This window comes from Ambystoma mexicanum, chromosome 14 (genome assembly GCF_040938575.1).
Source record: "Ambystoma mexicanum isolate Mex_15411 chromosome 14, UKY_AmexF1_1, whole genome shotgun sequence".
Lineage (NCBI taxonomy): Eukaryota > Metazoa > Chordata > Amphibia > Caudata > Ambystomatidae > Ambystoma > Ambystoma mexicanum.
In genome coordinates this window covers 595,560,358-595,588,251 of record NC_090940.1, presented here as the reverse complement: position 1 = coordinate 595,588,251, position 27,894 = coordinate 595,560,358, and the positions used below count along the sequence as shown (strand labels likewise).

At 43.4% G+C, this 27,894-nt stretch overlaps 1 protein-coding gene across 2 annotated transcripts in view; it reads right to left on the bottom strand.

Moving 5' to 3' along the window:
- The window catches only part of ZC3H14 (zinc finger CCCH-type containing 14), a 437,675-nt gene extending 412,068 nt beyond the window's left edge, over window positions 1-25,607 (bottom strand). Inside the window, exon 1 of one of the 2 annotated variants that reach the window (XM_069637953.1) lies at window positions 25,348-25,607. In XM_069637953.1, the coding sequence (XP_069494054.1) occupies window positions 25,348-25,383 (36 nt within the window). In that variant the 5' untranslated portion in view covers window positions 25,384-25,607. The remainder of the gene's footprint in view (window positions 1-25,347) is intronic. The other variant, XM_069637954.1, reaches the window with a different exon arrangement.
- Between the last annotated feature and the right edge of the window lie 2,287 nt (window positions 25,608-27,894).

Genomic DNA, 27,894 nt, shown 5'->3' with positions numbered 1-27,894 from the left:
TCTTCAAGGCCTTAAATTCATAGTATGATGAGTAGTTAACCATATATGGTTCTCATGTGCCGCGATGCATCGGGTATGTCCCAGTATATTCTTGTTTTTATGAAGATTGTAATATTGTATGCATGTAGAAATATAAGATGCTGGAAAATTTATAAAAACATGTTGGAAAAAAAAATAAAAGAATCTGTGGATTATATCGGAGAGCGAGTGGGAGTGTCAGTAGCAATGCACACGGGGATGGGGAGGATCAGAAGGAGGACACGGACCTGTGAAGACATTTTTACCATATAGTTTAAAGTAAAATAATTCTTACCTTTCCCTATGTCTATGAGGTGTTCTCTACCTATTTTACTAACTACGGTGCTCGTCAGCCAGAGTGAAAGTCCAAAACAAGTCTGTCCACTGTCCAAATCTAATTTATCTGAACCTACCACTAGTATAACTATAGTCAGGAGAATGACTTCCCTCTCCTGGGTGATGTGTTTCTTCACAGCGGGTTTCTTGATTATTTTGTTCTACTCAATAGACCCACAGGCTCTTCTTTAAGGGGACGGATTGCTTCCTTGGCCTCTTTCTTAGAGATTATCTTTGTTCTACTCAAGCTCCTTCTCTCTCGGTCTCCATCTTGTAGGACTCCAGGCCCCCTTGTATACAGTTCATCTCGCTGGGATTTTGGTTGCTCAACCCCCAATTATAGTTCACCTCTTCCTGGGGTGCTCTTTCATGTATGATATTTATCTTCCCGAATTCACAAGTCTTGACTCACCAATGTCTCTCTTTGGTTTCTGTTCTTTGGGATATGGGTTGACCTTGAATCCAACTTTATTTCTTGATCACTCTGTCGTTTCTGTGTTTCTATTTATCTTATTAATATAGTTTGGATTCATCTGCTTATTTACAATTCTATTCCCATTAGTACTAGGACAAATTTCTTTTAACGTATACTGAAACCATTTCAACTTTCTGGTATTCCTGTCCCTTGTATTACCTTCTGCCTTCCGGGAGCAAAGTTATCGGTACCTGTAGGACTTTGGACTCGTAGCTCCGCAGTTCCCTTTCAGCAACGTCTGCTTTACATGTGTCCCGCTCTCACCTTGTGGATAGAACTGTTGCAGGGGCTCGCTTCAGGAGTTGCTTCCTCCAGCTGGTGGTGTTGGTGTCATTGTGCAGGTTGGCTGCCCGCCACGATTGCTGCATGGTCACGCAACCACAGAACTCTCAGTTCGAACTTTTTTGGATTTCCTCTGTTCTCAAACGCCAGCTTCCCCGCGTTTCTCGTCCCATGCTGGCGCTGCTCTGGCATATGCGGGCTCCGCGTTCTGCGACAGTTCAGCCTCATTCCGCTGTGTTATGTACAGGGGGCTTCCCCTGGAATTCTCGGCTTTCCGCTGTCTCTTGACTTTCTGCCTCCTCTCATTGGTTCTTTGCCTTTTCATCCCTTTTCAGCGTCCTCAGCGCAGTCTATTGGAGACTCTGATTTAAAGGGATATACTCAGTTTCTTGTGGATAATATAAGTTTACTTTATCTTCATGAAACTGATAACGTTCTAGTTTATTAGGTAAATCGATATAAGCCATCTTTTGGAGGGCCTCGGGCAGTTCCTCACAGAAATGGGAGTCCTTGTCTCCAAAGGGGGGGATGGGGGAGGGAGTCTCTCCGGTCCCGTCCCACTTGAATCCACTGCTACGGAGGATGATGTAGAATGGACTCCCCTCCCTATCCTCACAGGCAGGGGGGCGCCCCCTTGGGGACATGGGATGAATTCCCTCAATTTGTCACAGATAGGTGCATGTGAAATTCAAATATGTTTTGAGAAGACCTTATGTTATGCACATTTGGGAGTTGATTTAAAGGGGCTGTCTATTTGAAATGTTCAAGTTCCCAAAATGAAATGATCAACACAAGATCAGGAATGTCAACATGAAAACTGTGTGCTGCGGAGTGCAGGACTGCAATGAAGAAATAACTTTCCAGGGATTTCTTACATATCGCAGTTTTTCTCCTCACATTTGAAAAAGAAAAACTCCTGGCACTGTAAGACTGTAAGGAACTCACGGTAGCAACAGTAAATCCAGACACAAGTGATCACAGTTCAAGGGTGTTTATTGAATTTTATAAAGGGTGAGATAAACGCCTAATCCAAACCCAAATCTAAAATGGGAGCAAGCTACGACCATCATAAGGCAGTCCTAGTGGCGTCTTGTCAAAATAAAAAGGCCCTATACGGAAACAAACTATTGCCCATCCTTACCACCAAGTTACAAAAGGAGTGTGGGATAATGTTCACCAGAAAAGAAAGAAGTGTTCACAAAATGATTGGTCAGGATGGTATAGCTGGGTCTCACTTCCCCAAGTTTTTTTTTTAGCACGGGTCAAGGTGGGACTTTTGAGCACAGCACACTCCCGGGCCTCTCCAGCACGAGGTTCACAATTCCAGTTCAACAATCCCAGAACCTTCAGGGGCCAAGTCTCTTTTCTACAAAGTCTCTTGCCTTAGAAGGCCGGATGGATTAAAACAACAAACAAATGTTCCTTCAGTAATCTTGCACCTTGGGCGATTGCTCTTCGTCCCTCGGATCTCCCTCCGTCGGGCTCGGATCCTCCTTGCAACTTGGGTCTCCCCCAAACGGGTTCACTATGGCCTTTCGAATGCACCTTGAAATATTAAAGAGTCAATGTTTTTTTAAACAACTTCCTACTGCAGACAAACCTCAGCCGGGTTCACTCTTGTCACACAACATTCACGGGTGTATTACTCTTCACCCCAACTCGCAGGCATCCATCCATCTGTCGGGTTCACATCTGCCGCTCTCACAGTTTACTTTGCTTTATCACTCTACAGAATTTACGGGTCTTAGTTTTTCCCTAGGCAATGGGTCAGAGTCTTTTGAGTGTACAAGGGATTTGATGTGACCCTTGTAGGACCACTCCAACACCTCACACCTCCCTTTCCTAGAGCCTTCTGGTACTTGCAGTTTCAATACAAAAGGGCCAGCGAGAGTCCTTGAGCACACCTATGGCGCCTGACCACTCTACAGTTGGCCCTTCTCTGGGCTTTCTCAAAAGTTCAAACAAATTCCTATTTCTGAGGCTCCGCAGATCTGTGTCGAAAAGGGCAAGGGCAATTCCTCCTTCGTCGTCCCTCCTGGTCTCGTCTCCTTTCTCCTCCGTTTGAACTGCTGGTTCGGTGTAGCTGTTTCCTTGTGCGTTCGGCCTTGCTCGTAGTGTGCTCTCATGCTCCGCCTTTTATTCCTTTGGGCAAGGAAAAGGGCCGTCAGGTGTGCCTGGTTATTGTCCATTGCCGGACTCTGCCTGACCGGTCTGTTGGGACATGTCAGGTAAATGGCTCTGGTGCTAGTTCGTTGTCTGTTACAGTGTACGAAAGTGTTTGTGTTGGAAAAGGGGGTGGGGGTGGGAGAGCTTCCAAGTATCCTACAGGGAAGGATGGGATAAAAGCTGTTAAAAGGAAAGGTGTACCGTGTCTCAACCTTCGGTGTCCCACTTCCATTCCCCGAAGGCCCCTCATCCAGGTGATCCTCCCCCACTGGTCCACCCCCAGGAACTGGTTCCAATAGTGATGGCCGCGTTCTGGTCTCCTGGACGACAGATCTCCGGGGACTAGCGGGTGAAACACCTTCAGGTTTCTCACCATCATGATGGATGGGTGGAAATGTGCTAATTTTAATTTGTATTTTTCTTTTAAAAAATTAGCACGCTGACCCAGAAGTAATAGTACATGAATATAAGTTGAACATTGCAATGATCAACATACACAAACAGAATACCAACCTTACAAAATAAGCACATAATGTTAAAAAATAAAATATGGTGGCTATCTCACAGTGAAAAATGTATCACTTTGAGAAAAAAAATAATGATTGAATTGGAGAGAGGGCTCAAAGCCCAGAGTGTAGCTGTAAAAACAGCTAGCTTGGGCTGAGAAGGCGAGTTGAAACCTTTGAATTGGTACTCTCAAAATGTCAGAGTTTCCAGCACATCTGGGGCTGCATGTTATTTGGAGATTTGCTGCAAAGTAAGCTGGTTGACCCCCAAACTCCAGTCTTGTAGGTAATACAAGAGATTTGTAGCTTGTGGGGCAAAATTAAAGTGGCAGTGATCTTCCCGACTTTCCATCCCCAGTAATCATGCAGGCCTCAGAACAGAGTACCGTCTTGAATGGGGCAAAATGAGGAAGTCTGGGAAACTGCATGCACTTCAACACACAGCAACAATGAAAAAAAACACACATGGGCTCGCACAAAAAGCCTCCCACAACAGCGGCTACCAACTGAAAAACCCACCTATGCTCAGCAAACGGTGTAAACTGAACGAAGCTGCCAACAGCACACCACAGCTCCCATGCTCTTTCTCCTGCACAGTCCTACCAACTTACACCACCCCCTTACCTTACAGATCTGCCAGAGTGCCAAGGGACAAACAGGTGGTGGCAGTGGCAATATAAGAACCTTAAACATAATATAACAATCACCAAACAAGGCAGTGTAGATATAATGTGACATGGGGATGAAGAAATTATCCTTTACAAAGTAATTAGCGAAGGAAACGAGATCTGGCGAGATGGAAAATAGTACAAAGTTAAGAAACGTAATTAAGAGTAAAACCCAAATAGTTAACAGAGCACTACTAAAGAAATACTGCAGAGAGAAAATAGAGAGAGACTAGTGAGTTGTGAAGAGAGGAACATGAATGGATGACACCAATAGAAAGTCCTTGTGGGGTTTCATTTTACAGAAAGTAAGGACAGCCAGCTCCTCAAGCTATGAATGTCTGCCAAAGATTACACTTCATGACAAAGCTAATGTGATCAGCCTCTTGTGGCAACAAAAGGTCAAACACCGCACATAGATCTCGCATTGGTACAATGTGTGAGGGGTCAGTAATGCGAGGTGGACAACTGCTTTTAGTTTTCTCAAAGTACGAAATATTATTAAAGTAAAAGTTTGCAAATCAAGCATTGCTTGTCCTAGTCTACCGAGGAATTCCCTAACTATTCTAAAGGCTAAGGAACAACTTCTCGGATGGGTAAAATGGCCCTCACTCTAGACAACAAACATTCAGAGTAAGTGATAAAGCAACATAAGATAATAAACAATAACTTAATATTTGGATGACCTTCACCTGTCCCCAGGTTTCAAAGTCAGCTTCAAAATGTTCAAAGGAAAAGAAAAGTCTTGAACCAGTTTTTACCAGTTCAAAGTCAAAATTAAAGTTCAAACAAACGTTCACTGATTTGGTTGAAAAGATCCCCTTCCAATTCCAGCACAGAAAATAGCACCAATTGTAATCTTGATTATCTGATCTTTCGGAATTCTCTGCCACAGTTCAAAAGAACAGATATATGACTTCTCCTGCTACAACTTTACGATGGGTTAGCACTTCTGTAGTACATTTGTTATATTTGTCAGGCTGCTTCTCTTTGGGTTGCTGCTTCGTTTTAACAGCCAGTCTTCTACTGCCATTACTTATGAGAACAGTCGCCTTCGTCCCACAGTATGCCACTACTTCAAACAACTCCAATATGACATCTGCAGACAACTTTGTATACCACTGTAGTTCAAGTACTTCTACCACTGCTTTGGAGTTTTTGATTATCAGGCAAAGTCTGACAAGATACTTCGACCTCCTCAGGTAGGGAAGGCCCTCTTGCCTTTTAATGAATTCCTCCAAAAAGGAGCAGACTCTTTGCCCCATCGTCTTTCTAAATGCCACGTGTTTAACCTGCCCATAAGATTTACTTCCGTTCAGTTTCAGAAGTCTTTTAGCCTTACAGGTTAACCTCTTTAAAAATTCTTTAAAAGCACCCAGCTCCCCTTCCCCAGCTTTCTTACACTTCTGCTCAGCTAATTACCCAGAATTCGTATTGCCACTCGTTCAGCTTTAGGTAACGATGCCACACTTTTATCTGAGCCCACTGGACTGTTGACAACTTCACAAATTAGGTGGATGGGTTTTAACAAGGCGTGTACTGTAAAAGGGGTTCGCCTCTTGGCTTGGGTAATGCTTGTTCTCTTTAGTATAATAACTTCTTCAAATAAAGAATGTTAATTCTGGATAATACAAGGTTCAGTCTTCAAAGTGAAAACATAATTAGGCACACACGTAAGGTATATTTTAAAACTTAAAGTATTGGATGTAATTGTATTCCCGTGGAGTATCAAGGAGGCAAATTCTGACTTCCCTCTGGAAACAATTGATCACTCACGACCTTCCTTTAATGTAGTTTTCACTTCTACCTCTTGTAAGAAGCTAATGTAAGATTTTCGGTATGGATTCATTAAGCGTTCCTTCTACACAATTAAGGACAAATGACCACTCTGGTAACACGAAAGAGTTCAACAATGGAGGGAATAGCTTTAAACTTCTCACGCGAACACTGCAACTTTCAGAATAAGTGTGAAGGTTACATTTCAATTGTTAACAGTCAGTTTAAGAATAACTTGCTTTCAACTATACGAGATCCCCTTTGGAGCTGGTTACAGTTACCGGCAAGGCTAGGTGAGTGCATCCTAATGCTGTACTTCACTCACTGGCTTCAGGAGCACTGCGGTTGCGGGTTTCTAGGCTTCCCCGACTTCCTTGACCACTGCTACTACTTCAGGCTCACTTGGGACTCGTACTCTTCTCCAGCAGGAGCGGCTCTGTTCCGGCCACCTTAGCTGGGAGTCTATTCCACTCCCGAGACCCTCGGCTTGCCTTCTCCTTCTGGCCTTGTGCTCCTGCACTGTCTTGGCTCTGCAATCACATCAATTCAGCTCACATGGGGAAAACTTTACTTTCAGCACGTCTTCCTCTGCGCAGCCTCTGCAATACAGGTTACGGGAACACAGGACCCTCTCAGAACTTGCAGGTGATCTTTGCTGTCTCTACTTTCCGGAGTCCATTCTGCAGTTCCTCCTCTGCTTTCCTGCTGGGGCCTTTTATGCCTCACAGGTTTGGCAATTGGCTTCAGGTGTGAGTCATTGGTTTTAATTGCCTGACTTCCAGCCATGGCTATTAGGCTTAATTGCCTGACTGCTACATCTAAATGCCTCTTCAGTCCTCTTCCTCGCCTCATTTAGGTTTTTCCATGCCTTTAGTCTGCCAAAAAACCATAAAAAGGTGGAATTACAGGGAAGGTTAGAGGGGTTTATCTCAGTCTTCCTTGTCTGTTCCCCCCTCCCCCAATGTGATCCTCCTGCAGTAGAACACCCCCCAAGGTCCAGTTCAGGAAGTGTCTGCCTTTCCCTAGCCACATGAAGAGGTTCCCAGACCAGGTTTCTGGAGCGAATCCTATAGATTCTTCACAAATTGCAAACTCGTGCAAGTCTCTCGACCTAGCGAAACTGATTGGTTTTGCCAAAACAGTCTTAGCCGTACCATGGCTAGGTCCATTGGGGTAAACAAAATGTATCAGTTTCCCCCAAGCAGAGAAACCGCTGGCGTTTATGATGGAGAATACAGGCAATACATTTTTTTTAAAATAAGGTCCGTCCATCAACTTCATGCTGTCCGGCTTTCACCTTTTTGTCATGTGTGGAGGAGCAGAGCTGTGAAAGAGCAGAAGTGTAGATCCAGTCGCTTAGTCTGAACCACATCACATTATGTACACTTGAGCTTATTTGCATACCCACAATGCATTGCTATGTGCCCCTGAATTGGAGCTGAACTGGCAACCACACACACACACACACACACACACATTAACATGCAAGTTAAGCTCTACCATCTCAGTTTTCAAAGAATAGAATGTTCATCTTTTATATGTGGCAAGACTCCTCTGATATACAAGGATACAGTACAATGTGCTGTAAATAGTGGTGAGAGTGGAACTAAGCGGAACAGGCTGTAACTAGATGGATCAACATGTGACAGACTTATAAGGGTGTGGTGACGCAATCTGTAACCAGATGCCGCTGAGGAAAAGGCACCCATCTGATACACATGGGTGCACTACCACTATTGGTAATTAGACACTGCTTCAGTGTAAGCCAAATCGTTAAAACTGAATGCAATAAATGTGCCCTGTTGTTGTAATAAACTGACAACAGGCTCTTGAAAATAACATATAAGGCCAGTGTAATGAATCCGATGGACTATCACCGATTCCCCAGCGGGGCCCTCCTCCCATGTCATCAGGGGCGGCAGCCGCAACCTGATCCTGACCCTGTGGGTAGTTATATGAGGGAGGATCACATGAGAGGGGACAACTACTGGGGAGAAGGGATGATTCCAGCGGATGAGATGCAGTATTCCCCCCCCACCCCTGATGAAGACCCTATAATGCACAAGTTCTTGATGGCTTGTTGGTACCCAACAATTTCCACTCATTGTGAAAATCAGAAATCCGTCCCTTTATGTCATTCTAGACAAAACTCCATGCATACCTCAAACATTCACAACACACATAAAATAATCTTCTGTTTCTGACATTTCTGTATGTGGAGTTTTTGAACAATATTCTGAAAATCCAATTGCATCTATGGACTTCAGCTCCCATAAAGCCTCAAGTACTGAGACGAAGAAGAGGAGGGAAGAGTTGATGCATCCAAAGACCAACGTGCAGACTAGTTGCTTCATTCAAACTAAATTGTCCGGGACATTTAAAAACAGCAACTGCAGTATCCAGCAAGGCAGTACGGGAGAGGACCGTGGAAGAGAAGACAGGCACATTCATGCGGCGGCTCACAGAGTTACAGACACTGGCGTGGTGTGAAGGAAGGAGAGATGCAGCAGGCATACCTTAAGGTCCGCAGGAGCACCCAGAAGCACAGAAGAGCTCCTGGAGGTATGGTCGAGTCAGGAACTTGAGTTCTCAGGTCCAGGCCACAAAAGGAAGTCGGCAAGAATACGCATAGCTGCAGCAAACTCTGAAGAGACACCTGCATCACCTGGGAAGCCAATCCATGTAGGAAGCTTCACCACAGAGGTACGCCATAAGCTGGAGACGCCACGAACCACAAGCGAGTTGGCCGAGAGCCATTGGGAACCCCAGGGCGTACCGACAAACAACCAAGCAAGTGAATAAACTGTGCGATTTATATTTTGGACAATACTCAAAGGCAATTTAAACACAGGCAAAACCTAATGTTAAATCAGTGTTTAAAAGGAAGACAGTTTGAATGGTGACAAGAAAAAGAACAGCAACGAAACTTGAATAAATTACATTTGTATGAGATGTCAATGTGGGGGAGAGCTGAAACAAGGGTTACCCTAAGTAAATGCATTGGAAAGAACAAAGTAGATGCTGATGTGATATATTGAAGGCAACCAATAAAGATGTCCTGGTAAAGAGAAGTAACCAGGCAACTGACATTTGGGGGAGGATACCCGACAGGGGATTATAACAGAGGATTTGTATTACCCCAAAGGATGATTCCTAACAGGGGAGTATACCAGGTTGTTCACTGAAGTTGTGAAGAGACTTTTACATTGTGGCAAGATACATGGCAGGGAAGTATACCAGGGAATCTGAAGAGCCCCCATAAAAGGATTCCTGGTAAAGGAGTATACCAGGTAATCCACCACAGAAGTAATGTATACAAGATGTCCTGGCAACCAAATCTACCAGGCGTTTTGAGAACTGTGGGAAGATACCTGGCAGGGAAGTATACAAGGCGGCCTGAAGAACCCATAAAAGGATTGCTGCCAGAGGTGAATGCCAGGCAATTCACCAGAGGTTGTAAAGGAAAGTGTAATATTGATACAGAATATCTGACAAGGACGTTTACCAAGTACACCACCAGCCAAAACTTCAAGTTTACAGACTGAGAACCTTGTGAACTCAATAGAAAGAGATTGTTTTTTTAAGAAAGACACCTTTGCTGAAAAGGCATTGTTGAATGTTATGGAAAACAGTGTGTGAAGAAGAACTTTCTGAATCTAGTGTAAAACCCTCAAGGAATTGTTAGACAAAGGGACACTCGTGTGGTACAAAGAAACTGTTGTTTAAGAGACACTTTCTCCATCCTACCTAGAAATCCAGGGGAAGGGAACTATCTTCTGGTTTCAAGGATTGCTCCTTGGAGAAAACACTTTTGGATGCATCTTTTATGTTTTGATTATAAACACTTTTCAATAAACATATGTCAGAGATTTTCCTTGCACCCTTAGTTGTTTGTTTCTAGTAGGAGGGTCAGTTTAGAATGTTTTGGACACAAGGACGGTTTATAAGTTACTAACTACTTGACACAGACTGATTCTTAGTTTCTTATGTAGGGAACCTCCTTCCATAGGTTAGGGTTAGAAAGGCATTTTTCCAACCCAATTCTGTTAAATAAAAGGATTAATAATGAGAGTATTACAACTTTGTGTCTGCCTCTAATTTCTGACCCCTCACACAAGTCAATAAACATTGTGATGTGATGTGCACAAAGAGCACAGAATGAAGGGGAAAAGTTAGGATGGACTAGTTAAAAGTCACGATTCCACTCCGTCCTGGGCATCTGCAGGATCATTTACTGCACTACACTACCATCGGGACCAGCAGCGTGACCTTATTTCACTCACAGTCGTCCCATGATGCAGAAATAATTGTTTGCGACCTTCGGCTCACGCTGCAACACAGTTTTCTTTACCTGTATGAGCATTTGTTTGATTTCGTTTTTTTGTCCCTCTGGTTGTTGGACTCCAGCTTTGTTTTTGACCATGCGCTGCCTTCCCCAGTTTCTTCCTTAGCATTTTTGGATTACTACTTTACCTGTGTTGAACCTGGCTTTTCCCTACTGGATTGAACTTGGATTTGGATTTTTGTACTCACTGGATTGGATATTTGCTTCTTATCTTTGGATTTTTATCTGGACCTCTTTTGGATTTAAAAACGTGCACTTTGTACTTTTGTCCTATTTCCTCTCTGTGGATTATCCTGTGGAACTTGTCTCTGGACTCTCAGGCTATCAAACATTACATTTGGAGAATTTGTGAATCTTGTAGTTCACGCCCCCATGCCGCCTGGGTCAGGTCCCTTGTTGCGGTTTACTGGTCTGTGGACTTTGTGTCTCCTAGACGTAGGCTTGCATTTTAGACCATCTAAAACAGTTTCTAGTGCTTGGGGTACTGGCCTGGTATAGAAAGCCGTACTGGTACCTTTATTTTTTCTCTTGCAGCCTGCGGAGGTGCATTCAGCAGCCATCCTCCCCACAGGTTTCCTTAGATCTGGGTGGTGGGCTGGAAGGTCGGTCACCCTGCAAGGGATTTTGCATCTGACTGTGCAGTTTTTGATGCTAAGCATAGCTAATGAATTTCTATATTTTAGGTTCCGCACTGTAAGCCTAACATTCTTTAACTAATTTACCAACATTATGAGAGGCCCTCCAATGAGAATGAAAACGGACCAAAAAAAACTGTTCTATGGCGAATGTAGTCACTCAAAGGTCTGCCATTACATTTTATCTCATTGTGTTTCCTAGAAGAGATATACCCATTTGCACATCAGTCTTCTTGTCCCATCCACAAAATGCAAGATTTTCCTCTGAACAAAACACAGGTTTTCTACCTTATTGGTCATCTGGTGAGATGGTGCAGCGTATCTAATCGCTGACAGCAATAGGTCAACCTCTATTACCCTTCCTGACCTAGGGTGAAACCACAAGTGTGCCATAATTTGCCAACATTATGAGAAGCCCTCAATTGAGAGTGTGGCAATTAAGGGGGCAGAGGGATTTACAATCACATTTTAGCTTGTGGTTCCAAGGATAGCATTTTAACGCGGGACTTCCTTTGTTACTAGGATCACACGTATATGAGAATATGGATATTACATCCTAAAATTTGGCAAATATGTCACATAAAACAAAAAAAGAGATGAACTGGTAAGTAGGTGAGGTGTCCCTCTTCTCGTCACCTGCATTGTTGTTTCAATGTGTTCAGACTAGAGGTAGCAGCAGCTCAAACAACAGAGAGGAGTTCTAGTATTTTGTTATTTCATTAAACAAACCCTAAAAAAAGAAATATGGAAATGTAGGAAGTGTATGTATGAAAGAAACTATATTTTTAAAATTAAAAATGTATTGTTACTGGTAAAAAAAATACCCAGGTAGATAATGGGAGCTACTTTTCAACGCAAATGAAAATCCTTTCGCACCAATCTTCCAAAAGGGAGTGTAGCATACGCCCACCACCACAATTACACAGAAAGAGCTGTATGTACACGAGGAAACAAGCAAAAACGTTTCATAAGAAAACGTGCACTTGACAATATGTGTGCCCTTTCAGGCCCACGGGTGAGTAGCGCTACATAAGAACTATAAATAAATGTGTCTTCTGTCACATTTTCTCTTGTGCATAACATCCTCCTATGAGCTGCCATTTTCGAAAAATAAAATAGTATCCAGTTCAGTTACCGCTCTGGGCGCAAGATCCCGAAGAATGACTAAAAGCAGTGCCATGAAGTCTTTTTAGCCATGCAGGCTGTGAAATTGCTGGGAGCCATTCAGCTCCTGGTTATAGCCTAGGCGAGCCAGGTTGGCTTGACACAAACAGCTGCCAGGGGCTACTTTTGGCTCCACAGACCAACTGGTGCCATACAAACGTTTATAATTGACATAACTCTGTGCTTTACAAATGTGTAGGACTAAGCATTTGGACCCAAAGAGAAGACATTTAAAGCATATTGGGCCATTGTCAAAAAGTTACAGTTTGCATCCCATGTTGGAATTACATTTGCTGCACACTATATACTAGCTACTCGTTCCCAACAGGAAGCTCCTGCTTACTGGATGATGCCGGATATCCAGGATTTGCTTTTAGCTCCTGCTAATCAAATCCCTATTTCGATCTCTGCTATGTAACCTGCATTGATCCATTTAAATGCATTTTTGTAAAAACTCTTGCATACATTTTAATTTACAAATATTTGTGAGAAATTAGTTTATAGCTACTGCCCAACACAGGATCTTTACATTCCTTTGTAATTCCTACTCTTAGAGCATCTTTCATACTACTCTAAATTCCTGAATTAGTGGAGGAATGATTTAATAATTAATGTACATTAGTTATGTGTTTAATATGGTTAGTGTGACATAGTTAATTCAAATTTTACACACCAATTTTAAAAGGATACACACATACTCCGTGATTTCCCACATTTTGGTATTCGGTCCCTGACGGCGTTCCCACCACTAACGCATTGATACTATAATAATGGTAAAAGGTACTATCAACTACACTACACTACACTACACTACATATCAATTCATCATAAACAACCGCATAGAGATAAAAACCATACATTCATATAAAACAGAAGTCATTATGCACAACATGTCAAACATTCAAATCATATTCGCTTCCTTAACATATTTCATAAAATATATTTCATATATATACTCAATTTCATGTTTGCTTCCTTAAGATATTTCTCTTCAATCAGCTGCCAGAGTTTAATAACAACAATCATAAGGGCAGGGCTTTTACCCTTTTTATACAACAGATCCAAAAAGAGAATGATTTAATTGAATCAATATTATACACAAAACTACCAGCATATAAATTATACAGATCACTTAATTTTCCACAAGCTGTCAATAAATGTCTACTAGTTCCCAAAACACCAGTTTGCATACATGCACAGCCGGGGCTGTGGCGCAGTGTGCTAAAGCATCCAACACAGGGGCCTGCGTTTGACCTCGTGGTCACAGGTTCGAACAACGGCAGGTCCTTTCAGCCTTTGGACCTTCCGAGATCAATAAAATAAGTACCATTAAGTTGGGTAACAATAAAACATGTGTTATCTGTCATCCAAGATGCTCCTCTGGGGGTGAACGTGCCCTCTACAAATACGCCTGTTATGTTACATATGCAACAGGTTTGTTTATCCCCAAGTACTCCCGCTGTAGGCCTTGGAACGGCTGAAAATGGAAGAAGATTTAGGCGCAGTAACAAAATGCTTGGGGCTTACAAACTCCTAAGTGATGGTAATAAGTTCTTGCTGATTCCTCCGTTTTTCCAATGCTAGTATATTTTGTGTACGGTCCGCCCCACTATTTTACTTTGGAAGCGACTTCCTTTTTCAAGGTTTCAAAACCTAGGCTATTACTGGAGCCTGGCTTTGTATTGGCTACTAGTTTTTTAAGATAACTTACTATATTCTTAGTTACCGAACATTTAGCTGCCTCTGATATTTTGATTAAAAGTTAAATTTAAAGATGTATCCTCAAATACAATATTTTTAATAGAAAAAGCAGTCTTTTCAACCTAGCCATCAAGCTAAAAGCAGTAATGCCAAACTCCAGTCTAATATAGATTGTATGCCGACACAATTCGGTAGACCAAGTACCTTACGCCAAAAAGACCACTACAGACAGTCTAGCCAAGCTAAAGTAGTAAGGGTAGTACTTTCTACTCCACAAAATAGAGACAGTATTCAGTTCCTCTTATACATTAGTTATACCCACCATATACAAAGTCCTTGATCTTACCTGCTTGCCTGAAGTCTTCATCTTTCAGATCAGGTTGTTTATCTACTGTGATTACTCCCAAATATAAATAAAGGCTGGCTTTTTCAAATTCTATTCTTTGCATTATCCACTCCTCAGCTATTTCCACACGGCCCTTGCCAAACATCACGTACAGAGTTGTTTTTGGTATTATAGATGGAGAATTGTCCTCCGAGTAAGCCATGATGGCACTTCGGAAATGTTTCATCCCCACAGGTGTGATCAATAATAAGAATGTCCTCAGTACACCCCATCCATTGGATAACTTTAGGTGGTACTGCATGCGCATGTTTTAGCATATCTGCTATATACAAATTGAAAAGCAAGGGTGCGTGAACGCACCATTGCTTCAAACCTTTATTTGTGGAAATAGATTTGGAGAGCCTCCCTGAACTATCCAAGCAAACTTGAACAGAGGTATTCGTATCAATTTGAATAGGCCCCAAGTGTCATGATCTCTGCTTCCAAAAGGTCAGGACTTACCCAACTCCCTTGGAAGCAGACCCATAACCCAGGTTCCGAGTGCCAATCAGTCCCAATTGGGACCTTTTGGACCCTGTCCTGGCGCCAGTGGCACCAGGCTCATAAATATGCCCAGTCCCAGCGCTGGAAGCGCCGGGCTCATAATGCTTGGGTGGACTTACCTGCAGCAGACCATGCTGCTTACTTACCTGCCAGTTGAGCCTCTGATCCTCTTCTGTTTGGGACTACTTTTCCTGTTGGGTGGGGCAGGAGCCACTCCATAGGTTCAGAACACTGGGACTCTTCTGGAAAGCAGGAACTCTTTTTCTTCTAGGCAAGGCTGTGGAAGGAGACACCTAAGCACTACAGGAGGCTATTTAAACCACACCCGATGGATGAATCTTGCTTTGCGTTATTCTGCATCCTCTGCAGCAGAACGCTCATCGTGTCTTCTGCATCTGATCCTGGGCCTAAGGGAAAAAGGCTTACCATCCTGAATCCAGTCTTCAGCAACACCTATAAAGACAAGAAAGAACAGGTTAGCACTACGGTCTTCAGTGACAGCGCATCTCTTACCTGGTCCATTGGCTGTCACCAACGCCTCGCGCTGCATTCCGGCATCTGAAAGACAAAGGCTTACCTACTCTCTGCGTGCTCCGGAGGTCTTCGCACTGCATTCCGGCATCTGAAAGACAAAAGCTTACCAACTCTGCGCACGCTCCTGAGGCCTTCGGCGCTGCATCCCGCATCTGAAAGACAAAAGAAGGTGCGTTTAAAGACATTGGGTAACTTTAATACTCACGTGCCATTACTCCTTCCCACGCCGAACCCAGTGGGTTTTCCGGCACCCTTCAGCAGCTCCGAACTTGTACCTGCAAGATAAAAGGACAGTTAGTGCGCATCGTGAAGCAGGCAACAAGCGCTTACTTACGTGCTTCCAGGCGCTTCTATTCCTCACACGGGTTCCATCCTCAACTCCCTTCGGCCCGTCATCCGCCATCGCCGGAACCCTGCAAAACAAGAGACATCATTACAAAAGACTTTTAAAGACATTTGAAATGCTCGGAACTTACCGTTCGTGCAGTAAACGACGGACAGCAGTCCTCTGAAGTCAAGAGGCCTGCACCCTTATCCAGTGAAGAAACTGGGTACGGCACCCTGCCCCGAGGCAGATGGAGAGCACGGCGTTCACTTACCTAAGGTGAGAGCGTTAACCTTTGGGGTTCTATAGGAGAAGAGAAAGGGAAGAAGAGAGAGACACCCAATAACCCAGTTCATTAATCCCATATTTTCTATCTGCAGACATCTTACTCTTCGAGTCAGACATACAGTGCACAGAGGTCCAGCCCAAAGAGCCAACCGTGTGTTACACATCACCTTTGAAGATACGGTATTCGCCCAGTCAAGACCGGCGCCTCTGCGGGAATCAGGTGAGCGTTACACCAAGAGATTCCCCATTTGACCAGTTTGTTCGGTAGGTGGCATCTGTCAACCTTATTAAATGCTAAACTGTAATCTATGAAGGAAAAATAGAGGGGAGCACTAATACCAGAAGCAACTCCACCAATCAAATTCTTCAATGAATATATATTATGGTGGGTAGGGCAATTTTTCTTAAAACCCATCAGTAAGACATGCAATAAATTAGTTATTTAAATATCTCAGGAGGATTTGTGCGTGTTAGGAAAGATTTTTCATTGTATGCCAAATCTCCTTCACCTGCGAGACCCCCAGCACTTTTTGCTGGACTTTGTGTTATTTTCTATGTTCCTGTGTGAGTGGGAACTTTCCACCCACTCACCCCTTCTTTTACTTTGGCTATTGGAGTCATTTTCATGTCTCTCAGTGCCTTATTTTTGGAGTCCTAGTTTCCTTCAACTTTTATAGGCATCTTCATTTCACTTTTGCAACACACTGCATCTTTTGTGCAGTGTTGCTGGGAGTCCCTGGGGCTTCCCTTTGCATTTTCTTTAATTCTCCCGAGGAGAACTAAGGTTCCCAACAGTCGAAGGATACATTTTATCCCTTCTACATTTTATATTGTGAGATCAGCACACCCGAGCGCTGAGGGGTTACACTGTATCCCCTTTCTCACTGCTCCTGTAACATTTCTGTTACAATGACAAGCATACTGAAATGAAGACGCATTCTCCCACCCCCGCCTCCTCACCTCTGATTGGTGCACGGGTAAAGGGGGGGCAGGGTTGGATGCTGGTGCTCTCCGCACACCAGCGTTACCTCCCTGCGATCCTTCACAGAGGGAGGCAGCTGTCAGGGCACCCGGCTGCCTGTCTAGGCCGGCGCAAGCCCGTTTGGTGTCTGGGGGAAACAGCAGATGGGTGCCCGCACTTCGGAGAAGGCAGCTGAAGGGTGCCTTCAGCTACGCGTACACGTCCGCAGCGGCTGGGGAGGAGTCCACACCGCGTCCTTTCTTCAGGCGGGCCTGTGCAAAGCTTTGAATCCCATCCTCGTCACCATTTGAAATGAAGACGCATACGAGGGGGTAAGTAAGAGCTTGAGCTTTATTTCACAGGCCCGCTCATGAGACTGGACCAACCGCTCTCTTTGGCCAACCGTCTCTCCTTTGCCTCGCGCCTGCAGTCACAAGAATGTAAACACGGATGCGAGACGGAGTACATGACACAACAACATCACTACACATACCTGAATGGCTGTTGGACTGGGTGTCCTGAAAGGAAAGCAAACCCCCAAGGTTTGAATGTAGAATGAGTGCTGATGGATGAGTGGCTTCGATACTGAGGCTGAAGACAAGTCGACCACTGGAGCTGAATCAGATGAGTAAGAACAAGAGAAGATGCCTGTAGCTACTTCCAGTGACCGGAGATGCCTGCTGAGTGACCGTTGCTGTGCTGACCCTTTCTTCCATTCGACAGAGGAGACCCAAACAGGACGTCTCCTTGTTACAGAGAATTCTCAAAACTGTGTTAATTCCCTTCACCTTAGAGACCCCCAGCAACTTTGCTGGATTTTGAGGACTTGATTTGTTTTACCTGGAGAGAGTGTGAGCCTTTTTTCCCCACTCTCTCGTGTATTTTGATGTGTGTGTTGCTCTTGTGTTCTTTGTTTATGGAGTTTTAGACAACTCAATAGGCATCACCTTTTCATGTGCGTCACACAGCACCCTCAGTGCAGTGACACGGGGAAGCCTTTTAGGCTGTCCCAAGGTTTAAACACCTTCTCTGGGATAAACTACTGTTTCCCAGAGAATGTAAAGATAAATTAACTTTACTAGTCTTTTTACATTCCTAGACCCAGCACTCACTATCTTCCAATAGAGTGCTGGGGGGGGTTACCTAGTATCCTCTGTGTCTAGAAACTCATGAAGCAGTCAAATGCTACCCTTTCCTATCAAAATGGCTGGTGGCAGTGCTTTTACAATGAACTACCATGATTTTTCCCGACCGCGAACACTGGTAGCTAAAAATCGCGGGAGCCATGTTTTTCAAGATGGCGTCAGAGCCCCCTTTGTTTAAACAGTTCCAGGTCATCTTTTTTCGCCATTTCTTTTTGGAAAGGTCCTTCTAGAGTTTGTCTCTGCACCCCAAACTAGGTTTGGTCCCTTTGTTCCTACGCCTTTGACGGGCTTCAGGACTGAAGACCACCATTGGCGCCTGAGTGTCTGGGCTGGGCAGGAAGTGAGGGAGGTGCCCGTAACTCCCTGTGCTTAGTCTCCTGGGAGACCCAAATGCACTCTGGCATGATTGGCTGGCTGACTGTCCGGCAAGGACAACCACTGTGCTGGGCGAGTGGCAGCTAGGCTGGAATGAATGGGAGAAAAACGTTTAAAAGGCGAATCTCTTAACTTGGAAGGCAGAGTTGACCACTGGAACAAAAGAACCAAAGAGCTGGAAGAGGACGACTGCTGCAACTCCTGGACCGTTGGTTTGCCCGGTGAAGCCCTGCTGCAGGTCCGAATCACCAAGTTCATCTCGACAGCGAAGCCCTTCAAGGACGACTTCTCCCTTTGAATTGGTCGGACCTATCAACTCGTAAGCCATCTGGACACCATTCTCGGAGCTGGTTGTATTTTCCTCAGAGTGCTGCAGGAAACCGAATAGCCAGGGAGAAGGACACCCGTTTGTGTGCTTGAAGACAGCTACCGGAATCGAAGATTTGCCAGCTTTGTGACCAGTCCCCGTACAGTGCAGGAGTCCCCCGACGTCCTCCCTCTTGTCCCCACGACTGAAGCTCAGGAACAGCGAGATCTGCAGGAACTGCCAGGAACAGAAGTCTTCAGCTGCATCTTTTTCTTCAATACAAGGTACTGTGAAAATCCGACCGAGAGAATTTACCACTCACTGCGAAAGTGCGTGAAACTTTGGCAACTTGCAGGCCTAGTCAGCTTGTGACCCAACATATGAATCTTTCTTCTATGAACTACTTCAGAGAACCATGGCAATGACTTTTCCGTTTAACTACCAGAACCGTTTTTACCTATACAAGACTCTAGTCCATTGACTTTGGCCTACCAATTGCATTGAATCAACTCCTCTGGTGAACTCAAACTATTTACACTGTTTAAGAGTAACTGTAATATTCGTTTTATTATCTTATGCCTTTTTGCTCCTACTTCAAATGCTCCGAATGTCATTTTGCTCTTCCTTCAAAGTAGTCTAAATGTCACAGAACCGGATAGTGTGAAGTACTGTAGTATATTTTTGTGTGATATTGATTGCCTCCTTTTAGTGAATGTTTTCTAACTGACTGTGCAATAAATTAAGAAACCTTGAGTATAAGTGTCTATCTGAATACTTGTGATTGTAGACCTCTGTGTAACACCCTTACAAGCTCACATTCCCTCTTGAGATAAGCCTGGCTGCTCAGCTCGCTACCAAAAACTGTTTGACACAGACTTATACAAAAGGTTGGTTTTGCTTCCACCTGTAGTCATATTTGTGTGTAGTGGTCCCAGAAGGTACAGCATGCAAACATTTTCTAACACTCCTTCTCTTGAACTAGTGGGACCAATCTGTCTTAAGATAACCTGAATTTTGTGCCATCCCATGACAAGCTGTGAGATTCCTGGGCTGCAAACCACCAATACCCTGGGACATCAAGCCTGAATGCTGTGCATGGTCTTCCGAAGACCAATTCTCTCTGAAACTTTGTTGACTCCTTCCGGACCTCCAGAGGCAAGACTCCAATACTTGAAGTCCCCTCACTAGAGTGATGGACCGAGAAAGCGAGGCGAATCTGTCGGATGATAACCAATCTTCATTTGTTGTCATGGAAAAGGTGCCAAAACTACAGAGCCACGAGAAGCAACAAAGAATCCTTTGCTGGGAGCCTTTCCACTGGACTGCTGCTGCAAAATCCCATCCAGTGTCCTTTCTTTCATCTAAAGACCAAGAATCCAGTAACCGGGTCCTGTAGCTTCTGCACCATGAGTGCACCAGCCTGCATCATCTTCTTCACTGCTGCGGTACTGTTGAGACTTGAGGTAATACTTAGTCACTGTGTTGCACCTGTCTGGCTAGGGTGGTAATTTGTACGTTTGCCCATACACGTTAGCCCAGGCCTAACGCCGGTGTGCATTTACCCACAAGAACTGTTACTTAAATGCTACAGAAGATTTCCACAGGAACTCTTCACTTTTATACAGCTTGTTCCTGCCTTTTTGACCCTCATTCTGACCCTGAAAGGGACTCAGAAATATATAGGGAAGGACTCTTAAACCCTAAGCTCTGTGAAATGATTGCTAAGTAACTTACCTTGTGTTGGTGTTGTTTCTGTCATAATAATCTGAAACAAAGTTATTACTCACCTTTGAACTGCATAACGCCATTCTGAAAAGTAATTGAAAAGTTCTTACTTACCTTTGAAATGTGTCTATTATTCTAAAAAGTAAATACTAAGTTAGTACTCACTCTTGTATGCCATTCTGAAAAATAGTTGCCAAGTTATTACTCACCTTTGAACAGCATACTGCCTGTCTGAAAAGTAATTGCAAAGTTCTTACCTTTGACTTGTGTCTACTATTCTAAAGTATCTAAAAGATTTACTACAAAGTGGTTTTACGTACCTTGAATTGAATACTACCATTCTAAAATTCTTTTACACTGTGGTTTACTTACCAGAAGTATTTTATTTGGTTTTGTACTGTGTTTATTGTTTAGGATAGTACTTGCCTTTCTAAAGAATTGTTGTTACCTTAGGATATATAAAATACACCATTATTTTTACCTATATAAAAGACTATGCGTTTCTTTGAACTATATGTGTACTACAAGTTCTTTGTACCTTGCTACAGCCCTTGCTCCCTCCTAAAATAAGCCTGGCTGCTCTGCCATTACTACTTACCTTGCGTGGTACAGGCCTATACTAAGAGTTGGAGTTATGTGTTGCCAAAGGGATAGTCTTATAAAGTCCTAAATAAGTGGACTGTAGCAAATCTGTCCTAAGATTGCAAAATCAGTGCAGCAAGTCTGGTCTAGAGCTTTTGTGAGCATAGTTTGTATAGCCTTTTACGTTTCTTGACAAGAGAAGTGTTTGATGCAAAGATTATATTTTAGGCCTGCTTAATTTTCAACGCAGACAGCGCTTCAGTTCAGTGTGTAATATACTGTAGAATTTTAAATATTCATTCAGAATATATATTTTTTTAAACAAACATTAAACTCTCAGTTCTGGAAGTTTTTATCTGGCCAAAATTCAACAAGCTTTATTGCTCCTTAACGCTTTCCAACTTTTAATACAAATCAGTGTATACTCATAATGAAGCTTTTTAAGTTCTTTCTAATTTTTGATTTTATATGTTGCATTGTAGATCCTAAATGTTACTATTTCTTTTTCAATATTATTAAGTTTACTATTTGTGTTGTTGCAGGCTATGAATGATTTAGAGGCTTTGCTTATCCATGCCTTAAACACAACACAAGTAGCTTTCTTGTCATAAGAAAAAGAAGCACATCAGTGTATTCATTTGATTTAGGTCAGGCACGTCATTTCAATTAAGAAAAATATTCTTATTCATCTCCATCTACAATACGTCTCTCTTGTAAAAGCCACAAAGCTCTGCTGTGATTACTAATGCAAACAGGCTATATTAAAGAATTGTCTTCATTATGAAACACATTCCTATACACTATTCTTGAATGCAATAGATGAGATGCTAAAAAGGAAGAAAAGTGATTACAGACTCTCCATAGATCATATTTGCCTAATTTGAGAAACTATCTTTAAGCAGACGGATGTTTTGAAGTACGATAATTACATTGCAACATCCTATCAAGTAACATCTAAGGATGAACCTGAGTCTAGCAGGTGATGCTCCAGCTTTCTTGAAACCTGCATATTAAAAAGAAGACATACTCGTACATTAATGATATAGCCTGCAAACTGAGGACATGCCCATTTTTTATAATGGGAACACAGAGGTCAAAGAGCAATTTTAACCATTAGTTCTATTATTTTCATGGAATCGTAAGTCACTTAATTTTCAAGCACCTCAAACGCTTCCCCTCAGCCACATTCCCTCCTTTTGAAGTACAAGCTAAAATGTTCTCGCTGAAAATAAAGTATCTCCCGCCGGCCTATGAATGTTTGAAATATACAGAGTCGTGCGCATTAGAAAGTTTAACGTGACTCCTCTTCTTTTCCCCGAATGTGGTGATGAAAGCAATACAGTCCCATTCTGGTTTTTGCTAGGATATCCTTTTGGGTATTATCCAATTTGATCATTAATATTGATCGAATGGTACATCTGACCGAATTCAGCCAGTACCATTCGATCGATATTAAATTGTTCAAATTGGGTAATAAGAGTTTTGCAGAGTTTGGCTGCTGTAAAATTACAAACAATTCTTCCACAGCTAAATCACACATATTCATCCTTTCGCCTTGCACTTGTCATAATGAATTAATATACACATATGTTTTAATTACAAATGCATACAGACTGGTGTGTTAACTGTATGTTTAACTATGCTACATGCAGTGCTTTAAATTACAGTGTATAATTTCTGTACACAAAAAATGTAAGGATGTTATTTTAGGATTAAACGTATGCAAGATCGCCTGCAGAGTATGCAAAAGACAGCAGTGGGCAGTATAAAAATGCCAGTAACACACCATAACCAAACTGCATGGGTCCAGCACAAAAACACGTATGAAACGATAACAGGATAGGTCTGTAGCGTGAGACTCTGGAATCATTAAAACAATTAATCGATTGGGTCTAACTTCTATTGCGAGCTCTCGCTTTCACTGCTTATACGGACAGACAAGTATTTTATGGACAATAAAAGGGTATTCAATTACCTCATTTTACTTTACATTGTTTACTATTCTTATTAGGGTAGTTATAGAGCGCAGACATAGCTTCGAGAAGCAATGAGTGCTTTACAATCACAGGAGGAAGAACAAGATTAGGGAGAAGAGAAACAAGGGAATGGGGATCTAGCGACAGGGGAAGGAGCGCAATTGTCAGTAATGGATCTACAAGTAACTAGGGGAGGAAGCAGCGAGTACTACTTCATTGTGTGCGCAGGTATTGCAATGTTTGATGATGCATTGCTTGCCGCATATAGATCCTAATATGGAAGAAGCCGTTTCATTCCCTTCATGCATATTTTGGAAAGTGAGGCGAGTGTTAACAACTGCTAATCAGAAAGAGACCACCCTCCACGTAAAAGCATCTTTCAGAACAAATCTATTTTGACCAGTCAAGATTGCTGACAGAGGTACAATAACGCCTGCCCCCTTCTATCATCACCCTTACGTTCAAAGCACCACTAGTTCATTATTTTCACTTCCAGTGTAGGGACTGTTGTATCCACTCTATAATGGGCATTGTTGTCCACTTGCACAACTGAAACTGTGTGTCAGTGCCATCCCTGAACAACCATGAACATACAGGTGGCAAAGCTGGTTAATGAGGGCAGCTATGCACAATATGCAATGCACTAACAAATATGTTCTGCCTGCACGCCCACACTTAAAATAGGCACATTGCACAAACATTTTTACAGCACCAAACTAAGGCACCTAGCAGATTGTCGTCTGCCAATCAGGAAGAGTGCCACGTTATAGACCTTCACGCATTGATCCAGGTAAGACTTTGAAGTGAGAGTATTTTAACCCTATTTTTTAAAGTTGGGAGTAAAATGAATTTTTAGAGAGTGTAAGTCCAATTCCCAATAAGCATATTTTTATAAGCAAATAAAATATGTTTTACGCAAATATTTTTGTAATAATTATTCATACACATTAAAAGATACAGGTTTACTTCTTCCGATCAGGCCATTATGATAGTAGTTTCTTCCTGAGGCACAACGTGCACTAGTGGTCCAAACATATCCATGGAGCTTTGTGCGTGAAAGAAGAGGCACAAGGTCCTACCTGTTTGTTTCCTATTTTTTGTTGGGAGTATTTTACTCCTTATTTTTATTTTTTGGGAGCATTCGCCTATTTTTAGGGCGTAATACCGATATACCCCTTATTCGGCTCCATGTAATAATGTCCCTGCAAAAATGAAGCCTGACATTATTACATGCAGGGGACACCCCTGCCACCCCCAAAACCTTTTTTTATCCAAAGGGAGCTTGGGACAACCCCTTGACTCCCACTTCCCTTTGGTCACATACATATGGTCACCATATATGTCCTGGGAGGATAGCTCAGCGGCAACATGCTCGCCTTCAAAACAAAATGACATGAAGCAACACAGGTTTGATCCCCGGGTCTGCGCTTAGAAACCTCTGGGTATTAAGCGTGTCATAAATATGCAATGAAGACATATTCCCCTAACAGCGCCTCCATGCCCCTGGGCTGTGTGAGCGCTTTTAAAAATGCAAATAAATATATAATGGCGCCACAACCTTTTCCCGGCACCATTATGTATAGCGACCATATTTATGGGGATTATATTACCCGATACACCTTATTCGTAGGGCTGCCTTCACGATTCGATTGAAACAGCATGTTCGCTCTTTTTATGTTCCCTAATGAATTAACCGGGTTGGATCAGCCGCTTTATTTATTCTGTTTTTTGCATTTGTTGTTATTTATTGTCTTCGGCCTTTTTTTGTATTTTTGTACAGCGGCTTGCACCTGTTTTTTCTGGTAATGAGTTTGCACTTATATAAATGATTTTCACTAATACTGCACACTCCATAGGCCTTTGCAATTGAATGCAGGCACTCAAACACAAAATAAGTCAGTTTGAGAAGAAAACACCCTGGCTGTGAGGCAGATCCCAGAGGAAATTGCATGCAGTACACCAGAAGCATTGGGTGTGCTTGGGGCATATATATATATATATATATATATATATATATATATATATATATATAAAACCCAGCAATGGGAGGACCATCCCATAGGAGGAGTAAGTTGAGATGAGTGAACCAGAAGAGCAGTGCACCCAGGACAGGAGGGATCTCTCACACTCCTTTAACCCCTCGATCCCCTTGCCCTTCTCTGCCTACTCACCCGGATCTTGCGGCTGATCTCGGTGCCAATCTCCATGTTGCACGGTATGCCAGCTACCCCGCAGCCTTGGGCACGTAAACACTGCAGCCCAGAACTACCGCTCAGCTGCTCGCAGAGGCCGGGGAGACGGAATGTTTCCGGTCTGCACACAGCGCCCCCTCCCGGGTTCCGACGTTCCACTCACTACTATCCGTCACAAGCCTCAGGAAGGTGGCGCGGCCAACGTTCCAAAGAGCTGGGAGCGTGGAAACAAAAAAGGGACAATCCATGTGTGTTCAGGCCATTTCAGAATGGGAGACAAGCGAGTCGAACGAGAGGCAAAAGAAAGGAACGCGCTAGCGCGGCAGCCATCTTGGAGTGTCTGTGACTCGCCTCACATGATGAGAGGTATCCAGGAACAGTGGAACACCGCCCGTGTTTTTTTGTTGTTAATGTTTTTGTGTTTGTTTTATAGCACATGATGAAATGTCAAAGAACATTGGGGTAGTTCTTTCTGGTTACATTCATATTTACAAAACACCAATAAAGTGTTGATGGCTTTATAAAGGCTTAAAAAAACACCCTTTCACCTGAAATGTGAAGGTGTAATAAACCATTTGAGCCACTTCACCCACTCATGGAAATTCACCTCTAGTTCAGAGCCACATCATCATAGCTCTTAACTCACAGGCTTTTGGCTGGTGTCACCTGCCTTGTAAACAGTGGACTGAGCCGCCAAGCCGCCTGGCCACCCATTTGTTTCAATGGGCCTCTCACCAGTCAAAAATAAAATCGGGTGTTTTCATCCGCCTTTGTGACATAAATGGTTGAGAGCTGTTAATGTTAATGTTAAAGGACATTTGTACCGCGTACTATCACCACCGTGGTGGTCCCTTGGCGCTCTGGCGGCTCTGAAAGAGGAGGGGAGGTTGAGTTAGTGGGAGGAAGCAGGAAAAGTGCAAGAGGGCAGTGATGTGCTGTTGGCAGCCTCAGCCCGGTGGGTCCGTTGGCTGGGCCTGGGGTGTTTGCGGCAGGTAGTCGTCGTGTACTGTTGTGCAAGGCTATGTGTGTTTTTGTTTTGTTGTTGCAATGTAGTGAAGTTTGTGCGGTTTGTTGTGCTGTAGGTTTTGGTTGTGTTTGGTTTGGAGTTGAGAGGTGTATGCAGAAAGGGAAGTTGTTAGTGGGGTTGGTTAGTTTGCGTCTCTATCTTGAATTGAGGCTCTCGGCTTGCGTAGTCTCCCCTGTTGCGGCCCTGTCCTGATCTGGATCTGACTGGCATACAGGTTCCAACCTCCACTAGTCCCCGCCACTAACATGCTCTCTCATAGCTCCCCTTATCCTCTAGCCTCTAGTGGCCATTGCATCTGCCAATGACAACCTCTCAGGTAGTGGGGAGATTGCCGATGTCTCGATAATTCCACACCAATGTGGTACCTGGCGGTAATTAAATTAAGGGGTGGGCGAAAGTGTTGGTGGGATTGTGTGGGTTGGTTGACTCAATCTCCGTGCGTGCCGCCTGTGTTCCTGTCTATCCAATGTCACCCGTCCAGTTGCTGTGGGCTTTACTCTCCCCGGTCAGGGATGTCCGTGTCTTTTCGGTTTAGTTATCCTTTTTACCAGTTTCGTTTTCCAGGTTTATTCTGTGGTGTTGTAGGGCCAGGTTTTTAGTGATTTTCTGAATTTTAGGTGATCTTTAGTGTTTCTTACTTCCTTTGGGAAGATGTTCCAGGTTTTTGCGGCTAAGTGGTAGAGGAGGTGCCTCCAAGTTTTTTCTTGAGGTATGGCTTGAGTTCCAGGCGGATTTCGTTGCTCGATCGGAGGGGTCTCGTTGGTTTGTAGACTGTTATTTTCTTTTGTAGGAATTCTGCTCCTTGTCCACTGATTGCCCTGTGCGTTATGCACATTGTTTTGAAGGTGATGCGATGTTTAACTGGGAGCCAGTGTAGGGTTTTTAGGGCTGGAGTGATGCGATCTCTTCTGGATAGTTTGAGGAGTAGTCTTGCTGCTGCATTTTGGATCCGTTGAAGTTTCTTCAGGAGGTATTCAGGTATTCCGAGGTAGAGGCTGTTTGCATAGTCTATTTTAGACATGATTAGGGCGACGATAGTGAGTGTTTTGTGCGCGAAGGAGAGGAAAGGTAGAATTCTTCTTGCCGTCCGGAGGAGGAAAAAACATTTCTTCACTGTTGCATTTATTTGTGGCTTATTTGAGAGCTTTGCATCGTTAAGGTATTGACGGTATGTATTGTGCCCAAATGCAAGCCTTTTACTCCAGGCAAATGTCTTTACCTTAGAGGGAAGTGCAGCTTTATCAAGCCAGGATAAACATTTCTCAGGAGTGCCAGAAAAGGACATATAGGGTCTCACCTTTATTGGATATATTCAAAGCAGAATAGTCTTGACAGCCTCTTCTTCTTCTTCCGTTACCATAGCTCTCAACTCACACGCTTTTGGCGGGTGTCACCCGCTTTGCAAAGGCTGACTCACCCGCCAAGACTCCTGCACGCCCATTCATTCCAATGGGTATCTCACCCACAAAAAAAAAAATCGGGTGATTTCACCCGCCTTT